The following is a 25011-nucleotide window of genomic DNA, read 5'->3' as shown; positions in this document are numbered from 1 at the left end:
CCACCTGATCAATTCCTAAGCTGTCTCAGCTACTCGAGATGTAATTTGGTTCCACACTGCAGGAGGAGACCCAGTAATAACTACTCCTGCACCCCACAATCACGTCGGTTCAGAAACTAGATGTGCTGCTGACTGGAGGTGAAGGTTCAGCTTGGCACCACCTCTGGAGAAACCCACCATGTAACTCCTTGGTCCTCTGTACCAGGCCCCGACCTTCTCCCATGCTCTTCCTTAGGCTTGCCTCTCCCATATCCATCTTACACTTCCCTAAGCTCTCATGTGTCTCACACACACTCACTCACACCTGCCCAGACTTGCTGATCGAGACCACCACGGCCATCCTCTCCACCCCGCCCCCACTCCCTAGCTTGCTCCCATAAGGTCTGAGTTTGGAACCATTTCCCTCCTAGACTAGCTCTTCTCCAAATCACTTTCTGCCTTTAGCACTTGGAGTAACAAGGGAAGGACTGACATATAAAAGACAGGCTAGCTACCCTGAGACAGGAGGCATGGACCAGAGATAAGCATACATGAGAAGTGTTCCAGAGAGCTCTATTGTGGGCCAAAGGGCCTGCCACCAGCACCCTCAAAAGTGACAGTCTTTTGTTCTTCCAACTCCTGCCACAGGCAGAACACAGTGCACAGGGTCATCTGTGAGTGCCAGTATCTTGACCCCAACCAGAGGGAAAATGGAGGAACAATCATGTCCTCAAGTCAGGCTGGCACCATCATTATGAACTGTATACAGTGAGACAGCAGTTTGTGAATCCATGGATCTGGGATCCCCATTCCATCATGAAACAAGGAGCCACAAATTAGGGGAATGTGCTAGAACCCAGGCCACCAGATTCCCAATAAGACAGAAGAACTTTCAGGCCATTTGAAATTCAGGAAGAGGCAAAGGCTCCCAGAGGGCTGGGGTGCTCTGGCTCCTGGAGAGAAAGGCAGACCAGCTGGAGCCTGGGATTCACTCGAGTCAGGAGCGGGAGCTCTCCACACTGGAACCGCTGCAGCCGGGAAGATTCTACAATAAGAAGAGGAAAAATAGCTCCACATGACCCACTCATGGTTTTTATTCCTCATTCAGCCTTCTCAACTGCAGCAACTCCCTATCCCTCTCCCCGCCTCGGAACCATCTATCTGTGCTCTATTTACCTAATGGAGTGATATTAGAAGGTTTCTTCTCCAGCTCAAATGAAAGCACAATGGAGCGGAGGACCGAGGGGCTGGTGCAAAGTGTCCCGAGGAAGAGGGTCAAGGGCTCGTGGATCGAGGCAGAAGACTGGAAAGGGAAACTCAGGGTTTATTGGAACCTACCTCCCAGCCAAAGCCACAGGAACCTGGGAGTGGGAGCCCCTGCTTCCCAGGCACATCTCACCTCCACCTGTGCTCCTGGCCCCGTAAACTGCAAAGCCACTTTCCCTGGCTCTCGGACAGACTCCAGGAGGGAGGTCCACTCACTGGGACCTAGCCCTAGTGCTGCTGCCACGTGATGATTCCTACAGGTCACCACGGCTTCAGCAGTTCCATCCTCTACCAGGAGCCTAGGAGAAAGAGGGAGGGAGGGAAAACCTCCACAGCAAATTCAAGTGGCAAATTCAAGTCCAGTCTCCTGGACTCAAGAGGCAAGCCTCCCTCCCCATGATTTCACTTTACATTTGTTCATAAAATATCAGGACATTTCCATGAGTGAAATGTCAATGCAGACAGGTGAAGATGTTCCAACAAGAAAACCATATAATGGGTAAACTACCTGATGCTGGCCTGGCTGACTGATGTCTGCGTGGGGCAGGGGAAGTCTTGCCCACTGCATCTCCCCTAAGATGAAAAAAGTACTTAGAAAAGTCTTCAAGGGTCCCATGATACCCCCTGGGCCTGCTACAATACCTGGTGAACAATACCTGGGGACAGATACTGGAACAATGAGCACACACCCACAGGAGCTGAAGGCTGATGACAAAGACCACATGGCAAGAAGCAACGGCCTGGAATGGAGCTGAGCCAGCCTGAAGAAGTTCAGCCAGGTAGATGTGAGGGAGGGGAGCACTACGGAAAGAGAGAGAGACATGGGTCAAGATGCAAGCATGGTAATTCTTAACTCTTGGGAGACTGAGTCAGGAGGATCTTGAGCAGAAGGTCAGCCTGGAATAAGTTGTTTAGTCTCAAAATACAATGAACAGGCAGGCCCAGGGCTCCTGAAAGCGGGATGAGTATGAGGACTCAGCAGGTCTGGAATGGGGAGCAGCAGTGAATCCCGGGGCTCTTTTGGAAGTCTCATGGCCTTTCCCTTGCCTCTGCTTTGATTTTTCTTCTTCTCCAACCATCATCATTTTGAACACCAAGACATAAATCAAGAAAGTTATTTGCATTGTGGACTGAAAAGTCTTCAAGAACTTAGCATGGGGCTCAGGGACTGGCTCAGGCAACAGGGCACCGCCCCTAGCTAGTAGGAGGTCCAGTTACACCAAAGAAAAAGCCAAAAATTCAGTAAACTCAAAGAGAACCTAGCCAGGCAAAACCCACCTTCTAATCTCAGCAACTCAGGAGGCTGAGATCTAAGGATTAAAGTTTGAAGTGAGACTGAACAGAAATGTTCTACCTATGAGACTCCATCTCTAATTAACCAGCTAAGTGCAAGACTTGGGGTGTGGCTCAAATGGTAGAGTGCCTCCTAAAAGCAATAAAGCTGACAAGACTGTCCAGTTAAGCTCTGGTAGCAGCACAATAAACACAAAAGTAATATAAATAAAAACCTAGAACACTAGGTATGTCTCGGAAATAACTGAATAAAAACTGGGTAATATGACAGGCATTCTAGGCAAGCACTTTTTTTTTTTTTTTTTGGTGGCAGCCCTGGGGCTTGAACTCAAGGCCTGGGTGTTATTCCTGAGCCTTTTTGCTTTTTTTTTTGCTCAAGACTAACACTCTACTACTTGATCCACAGCTCTACTTCTAACATTTTGGTAGTTAATTGGAGGTAAGAGTCTCATGGACTTTCCTGCCCAGGCTGGCTTCAAAACACAATCTTCAGCGCCCTGGGTAGCTAGGATCACAGGTATGAGTCACCAGTGTCCAGTTAGCAGTTTTGATTTGGGCCAGAGGAAATGCATACTCTTAGTGGGATCATAGAAGACTGTAGTTAGTGGCAAATGTCCAGTCAGGAACACGGCAGGGATACAGATATAGGGACTGAGTCACACACACTGACCTGATGGGGGTCTCTGGTGGAAAATTCAGGACTTGAATATAGGTGGATGATCGGAAGCAACAGTAAACATTGTTGGATCTACAAGTCAAACAGAGATGCGGAAGAAAAATGGGTCAGACTGGAGTAGGAGCTGTGGCTGGAAGTCATGACTGATGGGCGTGGCGAACTCCTCCAGCCTCGGGGACATACTGGGTTTGGATTTAGCAAAGAAGAGGGTGGAAAGAAGAGGGGAGGTCTAGTTTGCCACATCTCAGGAGGGTAGAAGGTACAGGTGGCAGACGAACATGTCAGATGGAAAAGCAGAGAAGGGTGCTCTGCCAGCGTAGTGCAGGTGAGCATTCACAGAAGCCATCACTAGGGAGCAGCAGGATAGGCAACACGGCACAGGGGTTCACCTGGAAACCCTTTTTTCCAGCTGGCTAAAGTGCACTTGGGCTCCTGGAAGGAGTCCCAGCGGGGGAGGCAAGTGTGGCTCTTCAATATATATGTCCAGGCGAGGGGGAAATTCACAGCCAGCAGTCTGTAAAGCTACGTTTAACTTCACACACCTTCTCATGGCCTCTGTGTTCCCTACAGATGGAGGGGAGGGCAGCTAGTGGGATCCACCAGGACCACAAGATCCTATCATTCATTCTACATCACCCCCCACTCCGGGAGAAGGGGTCATTACCACACTTTGTCTAGAGAAGGCAGAGGTGACTCACATAGGGTCCGTGACAAAATTTCAGCTGAGAAAGATACCAAGGTATCAATGGACCTGAAAGGTAAAGAGAAATACAATAAGATCAGAGTATATACAATGAAGTGGGTCAGCTCAAAGGGCAAAAAGGAAGCCACGGTGTCTCCTAGAACATCACATCCAAGTCTTAGAAAACCTAGAGACTGCTTGTTTAAAACAAAAACAAAGACAAGGTAAGCTGGGCATGGTGGATCACACCTGTAATCCTAGCTACTCAAGAGGTTGAGATCTGAGGATCACGGTTCAAAGCCAGCCTGGGCACTAAAGACTGTGACACTCCTATCTCCAATGAACTACTAGAAAACTGGAAGTGGTGTTGTGGCTCCAGTGGTAGGGCAGTAGCCTTGAGCTGAAGAGCTTAGGGATAGCACCAAGGCCCAGAGTCCGAGCCCTATGACCAGAAAAGAACAAAAACCCCACAAGGTATTAACCAGGTGTTGGGGGTTGATGTCTAGCTACTCAGGAGACTGAGATGTGAGGATCCTGGTTTGAAGCCATGGGCAAGAAAGTCTGTGAGACTCTAATCTACAATTAATGATCAAAATGCTAGACACTGTAGCTTAAGTGGTAGAGGGTTGTTCTCTAGAGGAAAAACAAAAAGGACAAAAAAGAAAAGAGAAAATGGTATATGATCCACAAGTCTACACCAGTGTGGAAGCAGAGGCCCACCAGAGAATTACATATCTGTACTTGCACTAAGAACCACATTTGCTCCATTTCTTGCAGCCTCCTGCCTTGGCACTCAGGTACCCCTCAAATCATAGGTTCTTGAAAACACGCCTTCCACACACACACTTTTTGTCAGTCTCGGGGCTTGAGCTCAGGGCCTGGGCACTGTCCCTCAGCCTCTTTGTGCTCAAGGCTAGCACTCCACCACTTGAGGCACAGCATCACTTTCAGTTTTTGAGTGGTTAATTGGAGAGGAGTCTCATAGGGACTTTTCAACCAATACTGGCTTCAAACCACGATCCTCAGATCTCAGCCTCCAGAGTAGCTAGGATCACAGGCATAAGCCATTGGCGCCTGGTCAAAAAACACTCTAAGAGAGATCCACTTCATAAAATTACAGATAATTCCGTAGTACTATTTTTTTCATATATTTTTTACTGTAATTAATAGGGTTATATTCACCATTTTTTTATGCCAGTCCTGGGGCTTGAACTCAGGGCCTGAGAGCTGTCCTTGGGTTTTCTCAAGGATAGAGCTCTACCACTTGAGCTACAGCACCAATTCTGGCTTTTTTCTATGTATGTGGTACCAAGGAATCAAACCCGGGTCTTCGTTGCATGCTAGGCAAGCACTCTACCACTAGGCCAAACTCCCCAGCCCTATTTATTTCTTTATTTTTGAATTCAGGGCCTGGGCACTGTTCTTGAGCTTTCTCAAGACTAGAGCTCTACCACTTGAGTCACAGCACCACTTTGGGCTTTTTCTGTGTATGTGGTACCGAGGAATCAAACTCGGGGCTTTGTGCATGCTAAGCAAGCACTCTCCCACTGGGCCATAGTTCCGGCCTAGTAGTACTATTTTATGGAGTAAACATGTCTGCAGCTTTTAAAATTTGTACTTGCAATCATTCCAAAGGAATGATATTCCAAGGAATATCATTGTTCCTGCAGCGAAGGGCCCGCCATATCTTATGCTCTCCTATGCTTCTCCCATTTCCTTTTTGCTGTTTCTTCTTCATTGTGAGAACGTATGCTGTGACCATTTCCAGGGGTGATGTGCTAGGAGATAAACTCAGCACAAAATACAACGTCTAGGGCCGGGAGTTTGGCCTAGTGGTAGAGTGCCTGCCTAGCATGCACGAAGACCGGGTTCGATTCCTTGGTATCACATACATAGAAAAAAGCCAGAAATGGTGCTGAGGCTCAAGTGGTAGAGCTCTAGCCTTGAGAAAGTCCAAGGACAGTGCTCAGGCCCTGAGCTCAAGCCCACGACTGGCAAAAAAAAAAAAAAAAAAAAAAATACAACGTCTAGCCAGAGGTGTGGCCTAGTAGTAGAGTGTTGCCTAGTGTGCATGAAGCCCTGGGTTCAATGCACAGATACACATACACAGAAAAGGCCAGAAGTGGTGCTGTGGCTCAAGGGTTGAGTGCCAGCCTTGAGAAAGCCCAAAGACAGTGCCTAGGCCCTGAGTTTAAGCCCTAGGACTGGCAAACAAACAAAAAAAAGCTTACAAAACACAACTTCCCTCTTGTACTGACCCTCCTTCCTACACCAGCAAAATCACATTAAAGAAACATACACTTTGGCACAGACTGTTCACCAAACCCAGCCAAGCAGGGGAAATTGGTCAAAAGGCCTAGAGGATGTTTACTTGTCACTGAGCAGGTCAGTCAGCGAGGATTCCAGCAGCAACATGTTCTGGGAGCTTTCGAGCTCCAGAGTCCACTCTTCCTGTATGGTGAGGCAGGACCCACAGCCAGCCAACTCCAGAGGACGCAGAGACACGCCAGATGAGCCCTCTGCTTCAAACGCTGGTGTCTTCTCAGAAATGGGATGATTGCCTCAGCATGTGCCTGAGCCAGAGAGAGGCTCACAAAACTTCATTTCCCTGGAGCCCAGGGAAGTAGGGGCTGTCTAGATAGGCTTCTAACTCTCCTAAATCCAATCTCTTAGGGGAAGCAGCACTGGCCTCCAACTCCAACTGACCTACCCCCTCCAACTCCAACCCAAACGCAGCTCTGTGGGGAAGGGCAGGCCTAGGGAGGACACTCACAGACACACCAGGAGCCACGAGTCGGTACACTTGGCCCGGGTGTAAGAATTCAAACCAGCGGACTGAAGAACCAAGGAAGATGAGAAGAATCTGTGAGGAAGGAGAGTAGGTTGTTGGGTCCCAGCCCAGAGCTCAAGGTGTGGTGGGTCAGGAGCTATGTTCCTGGAGTCCTATATTACCTTCTGATCCTTGTCCTCATCTCTCAGAGCCTCAGGTGGGCCCCACTGATCCCCCTCCTTCCTCTGAATGCCTGCCAGCCAGCTTCCTGATACATGGAAACTGAGGGTGGGCTTGGGCACCTCTGAATTGGTTTCTTGGGGGACAGAAAAATTCCTCCTCATGAGGGCTTCCTTGTGAGATAGCAGGAATAGCCGGCTCTGCCTTATGTGGGGTCCCTCTGGGCAAGGGGGCTCTGTTGGAGGAGGTGCTGAGGAAATGGCTGAATGAACAGAGGGTCTGGGCACAGGCAGGATCAGAGCATCGGTCAGAAAGAGCTGGACATAGACTCTGAGAAACAAGAACAAATCTATTAGGGATGCAGGCACCGTAATTTGGGGCCTTGTATTTCCCCACCTCTGTAAGGCCCTTCCTTCCCCTCAGATTCAGGAAGTCAGCCACTACTCCAGGGAGCCTACCTGGCCTGCTGGTGCTGGATGAAGCCTGCCATATCCAGTTCCTTCCAGGAAGGGAAGCTGCTCCTGACATCCCTCTCTACTATTAGCTGGAACCTCTCTGCCCGCACCAGGCAGCCTAAAGGAAGAAAATTTTCTATCTTGGCAAGAAGGGAGAACCGTGTGATAGGAAGTAGAAAGATGGGGCCGGGACTTTGGCCGAGTGGTTAAAGTGCTTGCCTAGCATGCGCGAAGACCCAGGTTCGATTCCTCGGTACCACATATATAGAAAAAAGCCGGAAGTGGTGCTGAGGCTCAAGTGGTAGAGCTCTAGCCTTGAGAAAGTCCAAGGACAGTGCTCAGGCCCTGAGCTCAAGCCCAGGACTGGAAAAAAAAAAAAAAAAAAAAAAAGTAGAAAGATATCCTGCCAAACTCACTACCTATCCCAGAACAGAGCTAGGAATAGAAGGTCCATCCTTTAACCATCCCCCTGCAGCCCCAAAGAGAGATACTTCCAAGGGGAAATATTCCACATGCACGTGCAGTCTTGCCTTGGCCTCCTGAAAGCCCAACACTGTACTTTTCAACAAATCCCTGGGGCCACAAGGGTGGCCTAGTGGTAGAGGACTTGCCTAGCATGCACAAAGCCCTGGATTCTACTCCTTGATACCACATACACAGAAAAAGCTGAAAGTGGTGCTGTGGCTCAAGGCAATAGCCTTGAAAAAAGCCCAAGCACAGTGTCTAGGCCCTGAGTTAAGCCCCCAGGACTGGCAAAAAAAAAAAAAAAAAGCCCCATTCTTAGATCCTTTTTTTTTTGGGGGGGGGTAGGTGGTACTCAGAGTTTTGGCACTGTTCTTAGCTTTTTCACACAACCTTAGTGCTTTGCCATTTGAGCTTCACACTCCATTTTTTAATTTTTGGTGGTTAATGAAAGATGTGAGTCTCATAGACTTTCCTGCTTGGGTTGGCTTTGAACTGCAATACTTAGATATTGGACTCCTGAGTAGCCAAAGATTACAAGCATGTCATCAGTACCCAGACTGTTCTTGCTTTTCTTTTCTTTTTTTTTTTTTTGCCAGTCCTAGGGCTTGAACTCCAGGCCTGAGCACCATCCTTGGGCTTTCCTCAAGGCTAGAGCTCTACCACTTGAGCCACAGCACCACTTCTGGCTTTTTTCAGTGTATGTGGTATCGAGGAATTAAACCCAGGTCATTGTGCATGCTAGGCAAGCACTCTACCACTAGGCCAAACTCCTGACCTCTGTTCTTGCTTTTCTTTTGGCCAGTCCTAGGACTTGAACTCACGGCCGGGCACTGTCCCTGAGCTTCTTTTGCTCAAGGCTAGCACTCTACCACTTGAGCCACAGCATCACTTCTGTTTTTTTCTGGGTATGTAGTACTGAGGAATTAAACCCAGGGCTTCATGCATGCTAGGTGAGCACTCTACCACATTTCTAGGCAGTTCTTAAATCTAACAAATTGTCCTCACTGGGATTCCCCTGTCTACAAATCCCAGTATATCAAATCACAACACTGTTCTTAGAAATTCTAAGTGTGGGGCGGGGAGTGTAGCCTAGTGGTAGAGTACTTGCCTAGCAAACATGAAGAGCAGGATTCAATTCCTTAGTACCACATACACAGAAAAAGCTGGAAGTGGTGATGTGACTCAAGTGGTAGAGCTCTAGCCTTGAGAAAGCTAAAGGACAGTGCTCAGGCCCTGAACTCAAGCCTCAGGACTGGCAAAAACAGAAAAGAAGGGGCCAGGAGTTTGGCCTCGTGGTAGAATGCTCACCTAGCATACACAAAGACCTGGGTTTGATTCCTCAGTACCACATACATAGAAAAAAGCTGGAAGTGGTGCTGAGGCTCAAGCGTTAAAGCTCTAGCCTTGAGAAAGTCCAAGGACAGTGCTCAGGTTCTGAGCTCAAGCCCAGGACTGGCAAAAAAGAAAAGAAAAGGAAAGGAATTCCAATTGTAAGAAACAGGAGTTGTAGTTATCCTGTGCTAGGGGAATGGGACGGAAACTATAATTCAGGCTAAGAAATCGGCTGGCTCCCTCTCTTTACCATACCAATCTCCAAAATTTCTCCTTAAAGTTATAAGAATGGAGCTGGGAGTTTGGCCTAGTGCCAAGTGCTTGCACAAAGACGCAGGTTCGATTCCTTGTTACCACATACATTGGAAAAGCTGAAAGTGGTGCTGTGGCTCAAGTGGTAGAAATCTATCCCTGAGCAAGTCCAAGGACAGTGCTCAAAAAAAAAAGTTACAAGAATGGCAAACCAGTTTTACACTAGTGGCTCATGCCTATAATCCTAGCTAGGAGGCTGAGATCTGAGGATTGCTGTTTGGTAATTAGCCCAGGCAGGAAAGTTTGTGAGATTGTCCATTAACACTAACAAGCCAAAGTGGTAGGCTGCCAGGTTTGAGCAAAAACGTTCAGGGAGGGGGAAAGCATCTAGGCCCTGAGTTCAAGCCCCAGGGTCAGCACTAAAAACAAAAACAAGACAAAACAAAAAAATAAATAGCAAACCCCAGCAGATGCTTCCTCCTAGCCTTCTGAACTTTGAGGACCTGCACCCTACCACCACCATCAGAGGTAGGAAGATCTCTATACCTATGAGCTGCGGGTCAGTGACAGGTTGTGAATGCTTGGCCAGGAGCAGGCAAGGCAGGGAACCACTTTGGTCCCGAAGCTGCAGACAACCTTTACGAGATGAAGCCACGAGAACCCCGAGTAAAACCTACAGGAAGAAGGACAAGTATCAAATACTTATTAAAGAATCATTTATTATGCGGGCCCAGCATTAAATATTAGCAGTCCAAAGTGAATGGGGAAAAAAAAGGGTTTCTAAATCTATACTCAAGAGTAAAAAGACATATGAAAAAAATGCATAAGCAGAGGCTGGGAGTTTGGCCTAGTGGTAGAGTGCTTGCCTAGCATGCACAAAGACCTGGGTTCGATTCCTCAGTACCACACACATAGAAAAAAGCAGGAAGTGGTGCTGAGGCTCAAGTGGTAGAGATCTAGCCCTGAGAAAGTCCAAGGACAGTGCTCAGGCCCTGAGCTCAAGCCCATGACAGGGGAAAAAAAAAAAAAAATGCAGAAACAGGGGCCGGGAGTTTGGCCTAGTGGTAGAGTGCTTGCCTAGCATGCATAAAGACCCGGGTTCGAGTCCTCGGTACCACATATAGAAAAAAGCCGGAAGTGGTGCTGAGGCTCAAGTGGTAGAGCTCTAACCTTGAGAAAGTCTAAGGACAGTGCTCAGGCCCTGAGCTCAAGCCCAGGACTGGCAAAAAAAAAAAAAAAAAAATGCAGAAGCATTCACACATTCTTCCCCCCCACCCATCACCCCCCATTGGGCTTGAACTCTGGGCCTGAGCTCTTCAGCTCAAGGCTAAGGCCCAACCTTGGAGCCACAGCGCCCCCTCTGGTTTTCTAATGGTTAACTGGAGATAAGAGTCTGGACTTTTGTGCCCGGACTGGCTTTGAATTGGGATCCTCAGATCTGAGCCTCCTGAGTAGGTAAGATTACAGGCCTGGCTACACTCACACATTCTATAGCAAGAAATAAAGTGAAGAGTTGGACATTGTGAGGCATGCCCGTAATCCCAGCACTCAGGAGGCAGAGATGGGAGAATTTCAAAGTTTGAGGCCAGCTTGGGCTACATAGAGAGTTCCTGTATAAGTAAATAAATAATGGTATGGCCGCATGCTGGTGGCTCATGCCTATAATCCTAGCTACTCAGGAGGCTGAGATCTGCAGATCGTGGTTCTATGCCAACCTGGCATGAAAGTCCATGAGACTCTTATTCCGATTAACCACCAGAAAACTGGAAGCAATGCTGTGGCTCAAAGTGGTAGAGCGCTAGCCTTGAGCTGAAGAGCTCAGGGACAACAGCTAGTCCCATAGTTCAAGCCCCAAGGCTGACCAAAAAATATAAATAAATAAATAATATTGGGGTCAGATGGAAGAGATCATTCAGGACCTCACAGGAGTTTCGTTTTATGTGTATTTAAAGAAACTTGAGCCAAGATCCAGTGACTTATTCCTGTAATCCTAGCTACTTAGGAGGCTGCGATCTGAGGATCATAGTTTGAAGCCAGCCGAGGCAGGAAAGTCCAGGAGACTCTTATTTCCAATTAATCACAGAGAAAGCTGAAAGTGGCCCTGTGGCTCAGTGTCAGTGCTAGCCTTGAGCAAAAAGGAGCTCAGGGACAGCACCCAGATCCAAAGTTTAAGCCCCAAGAATAGGAAAAAAAAGAGGGAAAGAAAAAGTGTGTGAGTGCGAGTGTGTGTGTGCATGTGTGTATGTGTGATCAGATAAGCACAGGGTTTGGATGCTGTCCCAAGCTGCTTTTGCTCAAGGCTAGCATCCTACTACTTGAGTCACAGCACCACTTTTGGTTTTTTAGTAATTTAGTAGAGATATATGAGTCTCACAGACTTTCTTGCCCAGGCAGGCTCTGAACCATGATTCTTAATTATATCTTAGCCTCCTGAGCAGTTATTACAGGTGCAAGCCACCAGCACCTAGCTCCAAGTTACTTTTTGTTTGTAACTATTATTTTTACAGTATTAGGGTTTAAACTCAGGGCTCTGAGTAGAGAGGCACCCTACTACTTGAAGCATGCCTCCAGCCCAAGCTAGAAAAGCTACTTCAGAAAGATGAACTGGGGGCCAAGAGTATGGCCTAGTGGTAGAGTGCTTGCCTAGCATGCATGAAACCCTTGGCCCCTCCATACCACATACACAGAAAAAGCTGGAAGTGGTGTGACTAGGGCACTAGTCTTGAGAAAGCCCATGGGCAGTGCCTAGACCCTGAGTTCAAGCCCCAGGACTGGCAAAAAAAAAGAAAAAGGATTAACTGGTGTGTGTGAGGGGGCAAGCTCAGGCAGTCCAGTTCAAAGACTAGCATAATAAAAATGATTAAAAACTAAAATGATGTGGATGAGGGAAGAGGCAATGAGGATGGTGAAAAAACAAAGTCCCCTGAGCTTCTGGAACCCCCTTACCTGGGCTGGGTCAAAGGTACAAGGGAGCAGACAGAGCCAAGACCAGGCCAGGTAGCGGTTGAGTTGGCAGCTGGGTAGGTAGGCAGCGTCGGGCAGGGGCACAAGTGCCTTTGGGTCAAAGGAAGCCCAAGCCCTGTTCTGTGCTTCCTCTTTGAGGGTGGCCAGAGTGGGGAAAGAACAGGGAGTCTGCAGCTGAGCATACTGTCAGACAGAGAGAAAGACAGAATCACTGTGCTTTCTGTGCCCAGGTGTCCTCTGGGCATTAGCCCTGCTACCTCCCTTTTCCCCATCTTCATACTTCCTGGAGGGGACAGTCATGCGGCTCTTCCAGAATCTCACTGTGTGCATTCTGAATGCGGCCACCTGGTGGAGCAAGATCAAGGAAGGGAGCCAAGAGCTGCAGTCCTAGGCTGGGGTTCCCCGGAGAATATTGCAGGAACTGGCGATGCCTCAGCACATGGGGACACAGCCTTGGCCAGGGGAGAGAGCACAGTGACTTCCTCCGAAGATCTAGTCCTTCCAGATTTCCACCTCCATCCCATTCCAGACCCATATCCTCCTCACTTGCAGGCCAGTTCCTCCAGCAACTTGGTAGTCCACAGATAAAGGGGAAGTCCTATCTGCTTTTCCCACACCAGCTGTGTATACAAGGAGTCTCCATGAAAGTGGAGGGATGGCCGAGTCCCAGGCTTCTGACAAGAGAAGCGCCGGAGCAGAACAGCACCACGAAGGCAGGGAGCTAGCACAGGCCTGGCTGTGCCTCCACCTACTGACTGGAGAAGGTGAACATCCTGGAGCTGAGGAGAGCAGAAAAGCGGCAGGGAAAGCTCAGCTCAGTGACCCATGCAGAGTGGCTAGAGTCGTCACTACTTGGGTTCCAGGAGAAAGAAACACAAGTTCTTCTGCACTGGTTATGTCCTTTCAGATCATGTCTCACTCCCCACCAGAACCTGTACCTTTAACTAAATGTCAGCGGCTCACATCTTAATCCAAGCTACTCAGGAGTCTAGGATCTAAGGAATCCAGTTCAAAGCCAGCCTGGGACTCTTATCTCTAATCAGCAAAAAGACAGAACCCAGTGCTCAAGTGCTAGAGCACCAGCCTTGAGCGAAAAAGCTAAGGGAGAGTACCTGGTCCTGAGTTCAATCCCTAGTACAGTAACACAACCAGACCTCCCTTCTCCCACTCCCCCAAAAAGAGCCTGCACCCTCTGCGGTCAGCCATCATGTCCCACGGACTCATCTGTCTTTCTACGACTTGGTGGTTTATGGCTAGATAGGTATGGCAGAGGCTTGTTACCTGGCTGCCTGAGATCATTCCCAGTCCTATGCCTCTATATTTGCCATCCCTCCCCTGACCCAGTCAGGAAGCTGCAAAGTTGCTGCTCTGGCCTTCACCTTTCCCAACACTAGGCTCTTGTTTACATCATTCTGAGGTTTTTCCTGTGTATATTTTTGTTTTGATTGTGCTGGTACTGAGGCTTGAATTTGGGGCCTGTGTACTATACTCATTATTTTTTTTTTTTGGCCATTCCTGGCTTGAATTTAGGGCCTGGGCACTGTCCTTAAGACAGCTCAAAGCTGGTGCTCTGCCATTTGAGCCACAGCGCCATATCCGGCCTTTTCTATATATGTCTATATATGTGGTACTGAGGAATTGAACCCATGGCATTGTGCGTCCTTAAGCTTTTGTGTGTGTGTGGGGAAGAGTCTGTCTTTTGTGTTCAGGCTGGCTTTGAACCTCGATCCTCAGATCTCAGCCTAAGCAGCTAGGATTACAGGCATGAACCACCTCGCCCAGCTCCTGAGCTGCTGTTTTCTTTTTTTTTGGTCAGGGTAATGTATAGATGGGTTACAGTTACATTTGCCGCTCCTGAACTTTTTTCTTTTTCTTTTTTTTTGTGAGTCATGGGGCTTGAACATTGCTAGGCCAGCTCTCTACTACTTGAGCTACACTCCTAGTCTTTCCAAATCACTCCCTTTACCACATATTTATTATTTGTATATATTTGCTTTAGAGTCCTGCCCAGCTTCAAAATAAAACCAGTTTGTGAAGGTGAAAGAAACTGTAATCTCTCACATACCTCCAGACCGACCCCAGGTCGTATCACTCGCCTGAGGCTGTGGAACTGCTGGTATGCAAGGCAGAGTACCAACTGCCCATCCAGCTCGTAGAGCCCAGCTGCTTCGTTCAACACACCAGTGACTGTTCCCTGAAAATTTGCCAGAGATCCAGTTAGCTGCCTCACTGATCACCCACATTTTGGACTCAGGAACTCTAGAATCGCTTTCATGTGCTTACCGTGTAGTGTAAGAGTTTGGATTCCCGAACAAGACCTTTATGTTTCTTCTTGTCTGGGGACTTGCTGGGCTTGGGGTGTGGATGGAGTTCAGTCTCCAAAAGAGGCCCTTCCAGCTCTAGCGTCTGCACACATTCTGGTTTCAGCAGCACCAGATGAGAGGAAGGACTGGTTGTCCAAATATAATACCGGTGACCACGGATCTTGGATGCTTGGAGACCTGTAAGCACATAGGCCTCACCAGGCCGTAGGACTCTGTGCCACACCAGCTGGGCAGGGATCTGGTTGTATAGAGGAAGGCACATAGTGCATGAAACACTCCCCATAATGCCTCTGTCAGACACTCTTCTCCTCATATATAATGTATATGCAACAATTTGCCCTTAAAGGCCTGCTCTTCATGAGTCTTCCCTTCTCATCTTCCATTTGTCAATTTAATCTTTTTTTTTTTTTCCTTCTTTTTTTTTGCCAGTCCTGGGTCTTGAATTCAGGACCTAGGTTCTGTCCCAGAGCCTCTCTGAACTCAAAGCCAGTATTCCACCACTTCAGCCACAGTGCCACTTCCTACGAAATTTTTTGAATAGTTTATTGGAGAAAAGAGTCTTATGGACTTTCCTGCTCAGGCTGGCTTTAAACCATGATTCTCAGATCTCAGCTAGAATTACATGTGTAAGACATTGACGCCTGGCTTGCCAATTAACTCTTAAGCCACAGACTTCCAGGATCTCTCCTATCTCAGAGGAGATGCCAAATATTCCCCTATCCTTTCCTCAAGACACAAATAATCTCTAAAACTTCCTTCAAAATACATAAATAGGGGCCGGGAGTTTGGCCTAGTGGTTAAAGTGCTTGCCTATCATGCATGAAGACCCGGGTTTGATTCCTCGGTACCACATACATAGAAAAAAGCCGGAAGTGGTGCTGAGGGTCAAGTGGTAGAGCTCTAGCCTTGAGAAAGTCCAAGGGCAGTGTTCAGGCCCTGAGCTCAAGCCCAGGACTGGCAAAAAATAAATAAAAATAATAAATAAAATATATAAATATATATAAAAATACATAAATAGTCCTTTTTAACACTTTCCCTCTCCTACCTTGTCACATACACACTACAGTTATTTACATCATCCATGTGTATTGAGGAAGTATATAACTAGTATGGGAGAGATGTTAAAAAAATGCAATAAAGCTGATACTGGTGGCTCATGCCTATAATCCTAGCTAGTTAGGAGGCTAAGATCCAAGGATCACAGTTCAAAGTCTGCTTGGGCAGGAAAGTCTGTGAGATTCATCTCCAATTAGCTAGCAAAAAGCTGGAAGTGGAATTGTGCCTCAAATAGAAGAATGCTAGCCTTGAGCAGTATCTAGGCCCTGGGTTTGTTGCCCTAGGACTGATAAAAGAGAAAGAAAGAAAGAAAGAAAGAAAAAAAGAAAGAAAGAAAGAAAGAAAGAAAGAAAGAAAGAAAGGAAGGAAGGAAGGAAAGAAAAGAGGAGCCAAGAGTTTGGCTTAGTGGTAGTGTGATTGTTTAGCATGTACAAAGATCGGGGTTTAACTCCTTGGTACCACATACATAGAAAAAGCCAGAAGTGGTGCTGTGGCAGAGAGAGAGAGAGAGAGAGAGAGAGAGAGAGAGAGAGAGAGAGAGGAGAGGGAGAGAGTGAGAGAGAGAGAGAGAGAGAGAGAGAGAGAGGAGAGAGAGAGGAGAGAGAGAGAGAGGAGAGAGAGAGAGAGAGAGAGAGAGAGAGAGAGAGAGAGAGAGAGAGAGAGAGAGAAAGGGAGAGAGAATAGAGAAGAGAGGGGGGAGTGGGGAGGGAGGAAGGGGGAGGAAGGGAGAGGAAGAAACCTAAGTATAGAATAATAAGGTTCTGATCATCTTATGATAGGAATGCCCAGTGAATGAAGCTGAACTTGAACAGGGCCCTGAAGGTTCAATTTCCCTTAAAAATACTTGGGATCAGAAATGTTTCAGATTGGGCTGGGAGTTTGGCCTAGTGGTTAAAGTGCTTGCCTAGCATGCATGAAGACCCGGGTTCGATTCCTTGGTACCACATATATAGAAAAAAGCCGGAAGTGGTGCTGAGGCTCAAGTGGTAGAGCTCTAGCCTTGAGAAAGTCCAGGGTCAGTGCTCAGGCCCTGAGCTCAAGCCCAGGACTGGCAAAAAAAAAAAAAAAAAAAAAAGAAATGTTTCAGATTATGGATTTCTTTCAGAGTCTGGAATACTTGCATATATATTATGAGCTGCCCTATGGACAGAATATAACTCTAAACAGGAAATTCATATACACCTTATACATATAACATGAAAGTAAATTTATATAATATTTTTAGAATTCTTGTAAATTTAGGTGTGGACTTGGGTGCCACTTCTGGATCATATTAGCATTGAAAATGTTTCATATTTCAGTTCATATACTTTGTCTAAGAGGAAAGGAAAAAGAAGGAGGATTTCAATCCAGAAATATGCAGTTTTATGAGCAGATGTGATGGCGCTTCCCCATACTGGAGGGAGAGGCAAGAAGGATTGGGAGTTTGAGGCCAGATTGGGCTACATGGCTAGACAGAAAAGACTATTTTCTACTACATACAAACAACACGGCCTTGAGTCTTCCCTCACTACAGAATCATTCTTCACTGCTTCCAGAAAGCAGTCTCCCCAGCTGTCCTTTTCCATGGGATTCCCCCTATAATGTCACCCCCCTGAGATGTTCTAACACCCCTTCCATACCCTGCATGCCTCTCATTTAAATGAAAGCCTCACCTGTATGACAATGGACACCTGGCTGACAGTCTGGTTGATGGCTGGAGATGTTTCGCCAAGAGACAGGATGAAGTATGCTTTCTTTTTACTTCTCACCAGAGCACTCAATTGAACCAGCTTCCCAGCCAGGTTTGGCTTCAGCACTTTGTACTTGCTTCTAAGGAAGCAAGAGGGAAGGAAGTCTTTCTGATTTGTTTTGCCCTTAGAAATGTCTTCTCTCTACTTGAAGTGTCTATAACCGAAGGCTACTATTCTAAAATTCTTCAAATGCTTTTTTTTTTTTTTTTTGTCAGTTCTAGAGCTTGAACTCTTGGCCTGGACTCTGTTTTCTGAGCTTCTTTTCCTCAAGGCTAGTGTTCTATCCCTTGAGCCACAGTGCCACTTTTGGCTTTTCTGAGTACATTACTAGAGATGAGTCTCTTAGACTTTCCTGACCAAGCTAGCTTCAAATGGTGACCCTCAGATCTCAGCCTCCAGAGTAGCTAGGATTACAGGCATGAACCACCAGCACCTGGTTCTTCAAACGTTTTCGCCCTTAGATAAGGTACATACATTTCTCTTCATTTCCCTTCAAAAGCTGTCCTCCTTTTTTATTTTTTATTTATTTTTTAAGAAAAACAAAGTCTTGTACAGGAAGCTCACATGGAACTCACTATGTAGCCCAGACTGACCTTAAGTTTGCTTTGGCTTTCCAATCGCTAGCATTACAGGTGTGAACCAGTATACCTGGCTCTAAGAATGTGCACACACGCGCTCGCTCTCTCTCGCTCTCTCTCGCTCTCTCTCTCTCTCTCTCTCTCTCTCTCTCCTCTCCTCTCTCTCTCTCTCTCTCTCTCTCTCTCATTTTATGTGCCAGTCCTAGGGCTTGAACTCATAGCCTGAGTACTGTCCCTGAGCTTTTGTGCTCAAGGCTAGTGTTTTACCACTTGGACCAGAGTGACATACTTCTGGCTTTTTCAAGTCGTTTATTGACGATAAGAGTCTCAAGAACTTTCTTGCCCAGGTTGGCTTTAAATCTCAGTCTTCAGATCTCAGTCTCTGAGTAGCTAGGATTACAGATGTGAGCCACCAATGCCTGTCAAGACCTTTCTTCTTAACATTCTTAGTATTCAGATTTGAGGATCCTGGTTTAAAGCCAGCCTAGGCAGAAAAGCCTATGAGAGACTTATCTTTAACTCAAATATGAGAAGTAGAACTGTGGTTCAAAGTGGTATAGCGCTCATGCCCTGAGTTTAAGCCCCACAACTGATGCGCACATGCACACACACCCACCCAAAACTTCTTTTATCACCCTTCCTTCAACCATGATTATCCTCCAAGTTTCAATGTTCATGATTCCTCGGAGACGAAAGCATTACCTGTGTCTGAGCAGGCAGGAAGCCATCTCTGGATACAGGACAGGGATAGGTGTGAGAGGGCTAGGAGTGTCAGTCAAAGGGAACACGGGCACAGGTGTGGCCCAGAGCTCCAAGTGCCCTCTCTCTGAGGACCTCCACTTGGCAGGAGGGAGGTAACTCCAACTGGGAAACAGGAAGAGATGACCCAACCAAGAAAGGTCTAAGTCTATGAGCTAGAAAAGACCAAGAGCACAGTTAACCAGGACCCCAGCCTCCAATCCACGCCTTCTACCCTTGTTCCCTCAGAGACTTAGCTGCTTCCTTGCTTCCTACACATCCTTCTGTCAGGAACCTGCGGTGATTGACTGTCCCTTCTGCTTACCTCACAGTCCAGGATTCCAGTGTTATCTCTCACGTAGAGGCTTCCATTCCTGCATTCGGGTTCTAGGTCCCCTGACAAGTCTGTTAGTGTCCCTAAAAGTAACAGCCGCTCCCGGTGTAGTGGAAGCCCATTTGGCCCAGCACCTTGGGCCCAATGCTGGTAAGCACTACTGCTCCAGGACAGGTGGCTGCAGCATGGAACTTGCTGGTGGGTCCTGAGGTTCTGTACTGAGACGAAGCTGGAAAGTGAAGAGACATCTCACAAAGTCAGTCCAAACCTAGGAGAATGGCCTCAACTCTGACATATCCCCAAAAACTCAAAGAAGGACTGAAAGGGAACATAAAATAAGAAATGAGAATTTTTAATTTTGTTGTGTGTGTGCTGTTCCTAGGACTCTATCACCTGAGCTGCAGCTGCACTTCCAGCCTTTTGGTGGTTAATTGTTGATAAGAGGCTTATGGATTTTTCTGCCCAGACTGGATTAGAACCCTGAGCCTCAGATCTCAGTCTCCTGAGTAGCTAGGATTACAGGCTTGAGCCACCACACTTGGTGTGAGTTTTTATTTGCTTGCCTGAAGTGGATTAAGAGTGGGAGCAAGGGGCTACAAAGGTGAGGATGGTACCTGGGTCTAGAGGTTGAGAAGACTTAGGAAACTTGACTTCAGCTGACTTAGAACAACTTTAGGAAAAGCGAAGTTTTACAGGAGGTATGTTTAGACTACCTTCTTCTCTACTCTTTTTTTTTTTGCTAGTTGTGGGGCTTGAGCTCAGGGCCTGAGCACTGTCCTTGGGCTTTTCTCAAGGCTAACACTCTGCCACTTGAGCCATAGCACCACTTCCAGCTTTTTCTATGTATGTGGCACCGAGGAATTGAACCTGGGTCTTCGTGCATGCTAGGCAAGCACTCTTACCACTAGGCCAAACTCCTGGCCCCCCCCTTTTTTTTCAGTCCTTGGTCTTGAACTCAGGGCCTGGGCACTGTCCTTGGATATTTTTTTTCAAGGCTAACACTCTGCCATTTGAGCCACAGCTCCACTTGTGGCTTTGTGTATGTAGTACTGAGGAATCAAACCCAGGGCTCTGTGCATGCTAGACAAGCACTCGTCCACTAGGCCAGGCTACATTCCCAGCCCTCTAGTCACTCGCCTCACTTCTTTGCTCTATGGTTCTTCCTTTTTTTTTTTTTGCCAGTCCTGGGTTATGCACTCAGGGCCTGAACACTGTCCTTGAGCTTTCTCAAGGCTAGAGCTCTACCACTTGAGCCACAGCACCACTTCCAGCTTTTTCTATGTATGTGGTACCAAGGAATTAAACCTGGGTTTTCGTGCATGCTAGGCACGCACTCTACTACAGGCCAAACTCCCAGCCCAGTTCTTCCTTTTTTTTTTTTTTTAATTTTTTTGTGGGTCATGGGGCTTGAACTCAGCCTGGGCACTGTCCCTGAGCTCTTCAGCTCAAGGCTACTGCCCTACCCTTGAGTCAAGCCCCACTTCTCATTTTCTAGAGGTTAACTGGAGATAAGAGTCCTTTCATGTATGTCCTTTCATGCTCGGGCTAGCTTTGAACCTTCATCCTCAGATCTCAAACTCCTGAATAGCTAGGATTACAGGCGTGAGCCAGCATGCCCAGCTCAGTTCTTCCTTCTTAATACCAAATTTATCCTCCTAGCCAAGCCTTGCTTCTCCTTACCTGTAGCTAAGGGGCAGTGTAGAACCCTGGCTCTTCCCCTGGGACAACCAGGTTGTCTTCACACAATCAATTACCAGCTGAGTCAACTGGATATTAGGCTCCTGGCCAGCTGGACAAAGGGTCTCTTGGATGAAGATCTGGGCAGCCTCAAGCCAGGCTTCCTCCTGAGGAAAGTAGATCTAGTTAAAATATCTCTAATACTTCTACCATGCCACCAAGCAATCTTTCAGGGAATAAAGAGGAAAAACTTTAGATGGCATGCAAATGAACATCGAAAGCGTGTTCACACACACAATTTTGACTAAAAAATGGTGTGTGTGTGTGTGTGTGTGTGTGTGTGTGTATTGTCGGTGGTGGGGAAAGATGGTATATTTAAGGGAGTTCAAAGATGTAACTCCTCTGAACAACTAATGAACTGATTAACAAAACCAGTAACAGGAAGCAGCAACCTATATGGGAGGGAAGGGCGATGAGGGTGAGGGAAGCAAACAAATGGAAGAAGAGCGAGCAAAAGCAGCCATTATATTCATGGTATATTATGTAAAAATTGAATCACCTAATTTAAGGGTAGGGATGGGAGGGGAAAATGGGGGAGAATGATGGAAGGGGTGGCATTGATGAAGATGCACTGTATTCATAACCTGACATGGGATTGTGACCTCTTTGTACAACTACTTAATAATAAATAAAATAAAGTGTTTGGAACTTAAAAAGTCCTTAAGTCAGTTCAGGGCTGGGATGTTCTTGAATGCTTGCCTAACTAGTATAATGCCTTAAGTTTAATCCCTATCTCTGAAAAAAATATTACTTCAGGCGTATAGACAGTGGGTTTTTGTTTTTTTCTTTTAATCTTTTACAATAGTACTGGGGTTTGGGTATCTTGTTAGGCAAGTTTTCTACCACTTAAGCCATGCCTCCAGTGCTTTTTGCTCTGTAATATATATCTATACATATCTATCTATCTATACATAGATAGATAGATAGATTCTTTTTTTTTTTTTTTTAACCAGTCCAGGGACTTTAACTCAGGACCTGAGCACTGTCCTGGGGCTTTCCTCAAGGCTAGCATTCTACCATTTGAGCCACAGCACCACTTCTAGCTTTTCCATGTATGTGGGTACTGCGGAATAGAACCAGGGTCTTGGTGAATGCTAGGCAATCACTCTACCACTAGGCCAAACTCCCAGCACCTCTGGTAATTTTTGAGATATGAGCTGGCTTTTTGCCCAGACCAATCCAGATGACAATCTTCCCAATTAGGCTTCCTATCATAGCTAGCATAATAGGTATGCACCACCACACTTGGCTTTTTGCTGTTCAGAGAGGATCTTGTGAGCTTTTTTTTGCCTGAGGATGAGCCACCAAGCCCAGCTGCCCTCAAACATGATTCACCCATTTCCAGCCTCCTAAGTAGCTAGGACTAACAGATATCCTGTAGTGGGCCAGCAACACCTGGTACTTGAGCATTTTAAGGGTTAGTACAGGTTTGTCAGAAAAGCAGCAAGACCAAAGTTGAATGAGACTTGTGTTTGATCCAAGAGGTGCTACAACATTATTGACATGCCTCTATTTAGGACACTAATTACCATGTTGAGAGCTATCCCATCACAGTCGTGTGGTGGTCCATTTCTATAAACCCAGCACTTGGGAGGCTCGGGCAGAAGAATCATGAGTTCAAGGCTTGCCTGGGCTACATAGGCTACCCCTTCCCCAAACACACAAAGCCAACAAATTATAAAGTTAGAATGGGCAAAATCACCCTTTCAAAATTATTTAAAACTATCTGGGTGTGGTAGTATGTATCTATAATCCCAATTACTTCACAGGGGGGAGGATTGTGAATCTTAAGGCAAGCCCATGTCAAAAAGTAGTAAAACCTGGGCTGGGAATGTAGCTTAGTGGTAGAGTGCTTGCATGAAGCCCTGGGATTCCATTAGCACCACATACACAATAAAAGCCAGAAGTGGTCCTGTAGCTTAAGTGGTAGTGCTAGCCTTGAGCAAAGGAAACTCAGGGACAGTGCCCAGGCACAGAGTTTAAGCCTCAGGCCCTGGGGGAATGGGGGGGGGGGGCTGGAATGTAGGACCTTGTCTCATAAACAAAATAAAACAAAATAGCTAGGAGCATAACTTAAATGGTAGGGTACTTGTCTATCATGTGTGTTGTCCTAGGTTCTACCTCTAGTAATAAACACACAGGCATACTACAGGGCTAGGAGCATGGCCTAGTGGTAAGAGTGCTTGCATAGCAGGCACCAAGTCCTAGGTTCCATTCCTTGGTATGATACCAGATACACAGAAAAAGCGAGAAGTGGTAGTATGGCTCAAGTGGTAAACATTAGCATTGAGAAAGCCCAAAGACAGGGAACTGGCAAAAAAATAAAATTAAAGAATAGTACATACTAGCCTTGTGCTCTAATTCTATCTACTCTAAAGAGGCTGAGATCTGAGGATCAGGGTTAGAAGCCAGCCCAGGCAAGAAAGTTCATGAGACTCTAATCTCCAATTAATTACCAAAAACAAAACAAACAAAAAACAGAAGTGGAGCTGCAGCTCAATTGAACAGCATCAACCTTGAGTGAAAAAAATCTAAGGGACAGAGGGCAGGCTCCCCAGTTACATGCACACACAAACAACAGTACACACTATTACTCTATAATGTAGGTATGACTACTGGTGAGAAATAGATTTAAAAAAAAAAAAGACATAGGCAGAGTATAATTTCCAGTCATTTTTTTTTAGGAATATGCATTTGAGGTCTCATAAACTGCATATATACAAGAAGTAATCCCATTCGATGTTTCCTGTTCTTTTAGCTAAAAATGTAGTGCTCCTTAGGAAGGACCATCATTGCATGTTTTACATAGGTTGTAGATACATACTTAGACCAGGTTGTCCTATTTCCACTGTATGTAACTAACTCTTGCTTCACTTCTGCCAGAAATTTTCATTTGTGGTGCTCGGAGGCAGTGCCCAGGATGAGTTCAAACCCCAAGACGGGAGGATGGGATGGGAGAGAGCAATAGCAGGGGCTGTGGTTGATATATTTGGTTCAACTAATTATGTAAAACAAAACCAAACTGCTCAAGAACACTCAAGACCACTGGCTGTCTTTGCCACGATCCAACGAACTTGAGTCTTTCAATAAATAACCGAGAGCGGTGGCTCCGTCCTGTGATCCTAGCTACTCGGGAGGCTCTGAGGATCAAGGTTCAAAGCCAGCCCGGGCACTAAAGTCCTTGAGGTCTTATCTCCAGTTAACCACGTGAGACTGGAAGGGGTAGAGCGGTTGTCTTGAGCTGAAGAGCTCAGGGACAGGGTCCAGGCCCAGAGTTCGAGTCCTACGACCGACGAAACAAATAAAAAAACACCGGTCGCATTCCTTTCTCGGCGCTCTCTGGGCTCTGCCTCTAAGCTCTTCCACTCAAGGCTGGCACTCTACCGTGGGAGCCACGGCTCCGCCTCTGGCTTTGTGGCAAACCGCTTCCCAGCCCCCTTCCCAAAGCCCGGCCGAGACCGAGAAGCCAGAGACACGAAGTGAAAGGCACACGAAAAGAAAGAAGATCGGGCGTAAGAAAAATGAAAAAGGGGAGGAGAGCCGGAGAACAGCACTCACGGAGCTAGGAGCGTGAGCCCGCCAGGCCGCCATGATGGGCCGAAGCCCCACCCACGGAGAGCGCGAGGGCTGACGGGAGCGCCGCCGCGTGACGTCATCACGGCGCGGCGCTTCTTCCCGCCTTCCGGACCCCCGTGGAGCTGGAGCGTGTGCGGCCGCTTTGCCCGCCTCCCCGGCACCGCCTAGGACAACGTCAGGAGCTTCGTACAGTTCATCTTCCCATTCTGCGTTATCTGTGTGTGTGTGTGTGTGTGTGTGTGTGTGTGTGTGTGTGTGTGTGTGTGTGTGTGTGTGTGTGTGTGTGTGTGTGTGTGTGTGTGTTTCGAGCTGGTTTCGAGCCGCGATTCTCAAAGCTGGGCCCCCTAAATGGCCACGATTACTGGCGTGAGCCCTCCGCGGCTGTTCTCCGTGGTTTACACTAGGGTTTGAACTTGGGACCTTACATTTGCAAAACCACTGGTGTCGTCCGTCACTCTTTATCTCCCGAATGGGGTTTGCTCTTCGTAATTCAGTCTATCAGCCTGTTAATCCAAGGCTCATTAAGCAGTGGAGTAAACGATTCATCTGACCATGTGCCAGGCACTACTTCACGTTCTAAGAATAGGAAGTGAACAAGGCATAGAAACCCCTGCTCTTTTG

The 25011-nt window shown here is 47.0% G+C and overlaps 1 protein-coding gene across 2 annotated transcripts; it reads right to left on the bottom strand.

Moving 5' to 3' along the window:
* Nucleotides 1-531: 531 nt before the first annotated feature.
* Ctc1 (CST telomere replication complex component 1) lies at nt 532-24415 on the bottom strand. 2 transcript variants are annotated; one of them, XM_090349598.1, is made up of 23 exons: nt 24373-24415; nt 20758-20921; nt 19069-19306; nt 18708-18919; nt 17350-17506; nt 14598-14876; nt 14380-14508; nt 12861-13093; nt 12595-12766; nt 12297-12497; nt 9897-10023; nt 7305-7419; nt 6849-7176; nt 6670-6759; nt 6268-6434; nt 3913-3965; nt 3604-3778; nt 3209-3286; nt 1902-2046; nt 1754-1818; nt 1379-1544; nt 1156-1282; nt 532-1024 (listed from the first exon to the last, which is right to left on the bottom strand). In XM_090349598.1, the coding sequence occupies exons 1-23, from the start codon at nt 24403-24405 to the stop codon at nt 888-890; spliced, it is 3591 nt and encodes a 1196-aa protein (XP_090205724.1). In that variant the 5' UTR covers nt 24406-24415; the 3' UTR covers nt 532-887. The 2 variants fall into 2 exon arrangements, with proteins under 2 accessions (XP_090205724.1, XP_090205725.1); XM_090349599.1 differs by lacking the exons at nt 20758-20921; nt 24373-24415 and having other exon boundaries at nt 18708-18735; nt 19069-19118.
* Between the last annotated feature and the right edge of the window lie 596 nt (nt 24416-25011).

This window comes from Megascapheus bottae, chromosome 17 (genome assembly GCF_031878675.1).
Source record: "Megascapheus bottae isolate mThoBot1 chromosome 17, mThoBot2.hap1, whole genome shotgun sequence".
NCBI classification, from domain to species: Eukaryota; Metazoa; Chordata; class Mammalia; order Rodentia; family Geomyidae; genus Megascapheus; species Megascapheus bottae.
Note: the sequence above shows the minus strand (reverse complement) of the source record. Positions and strands in the feature narration are given on the sequence as shown.

Coding starts and splice junctions, on each gene's coding strand:
- Ctc1 (XM_090349598.1), bottom strand. CDS start 24,405: ATGGCGGCCTGGCGGGCTCACGCTCCTAGCTCC. Junction 17,507..18,707: donor TCCTGCCTGCTCAGACACAG/GTAATGCTTTCG, acceptor TTGCTTCCTTAG/AAGCAAGTACAAAGTGCTGA. Junction 3,287..3,603: donor CTGGAAAAAAGGGTTTCCAG/GTGAACCCCTGT, acceptor TTTGACTTGTAG/ATCCAACAATGTTTACTGTT.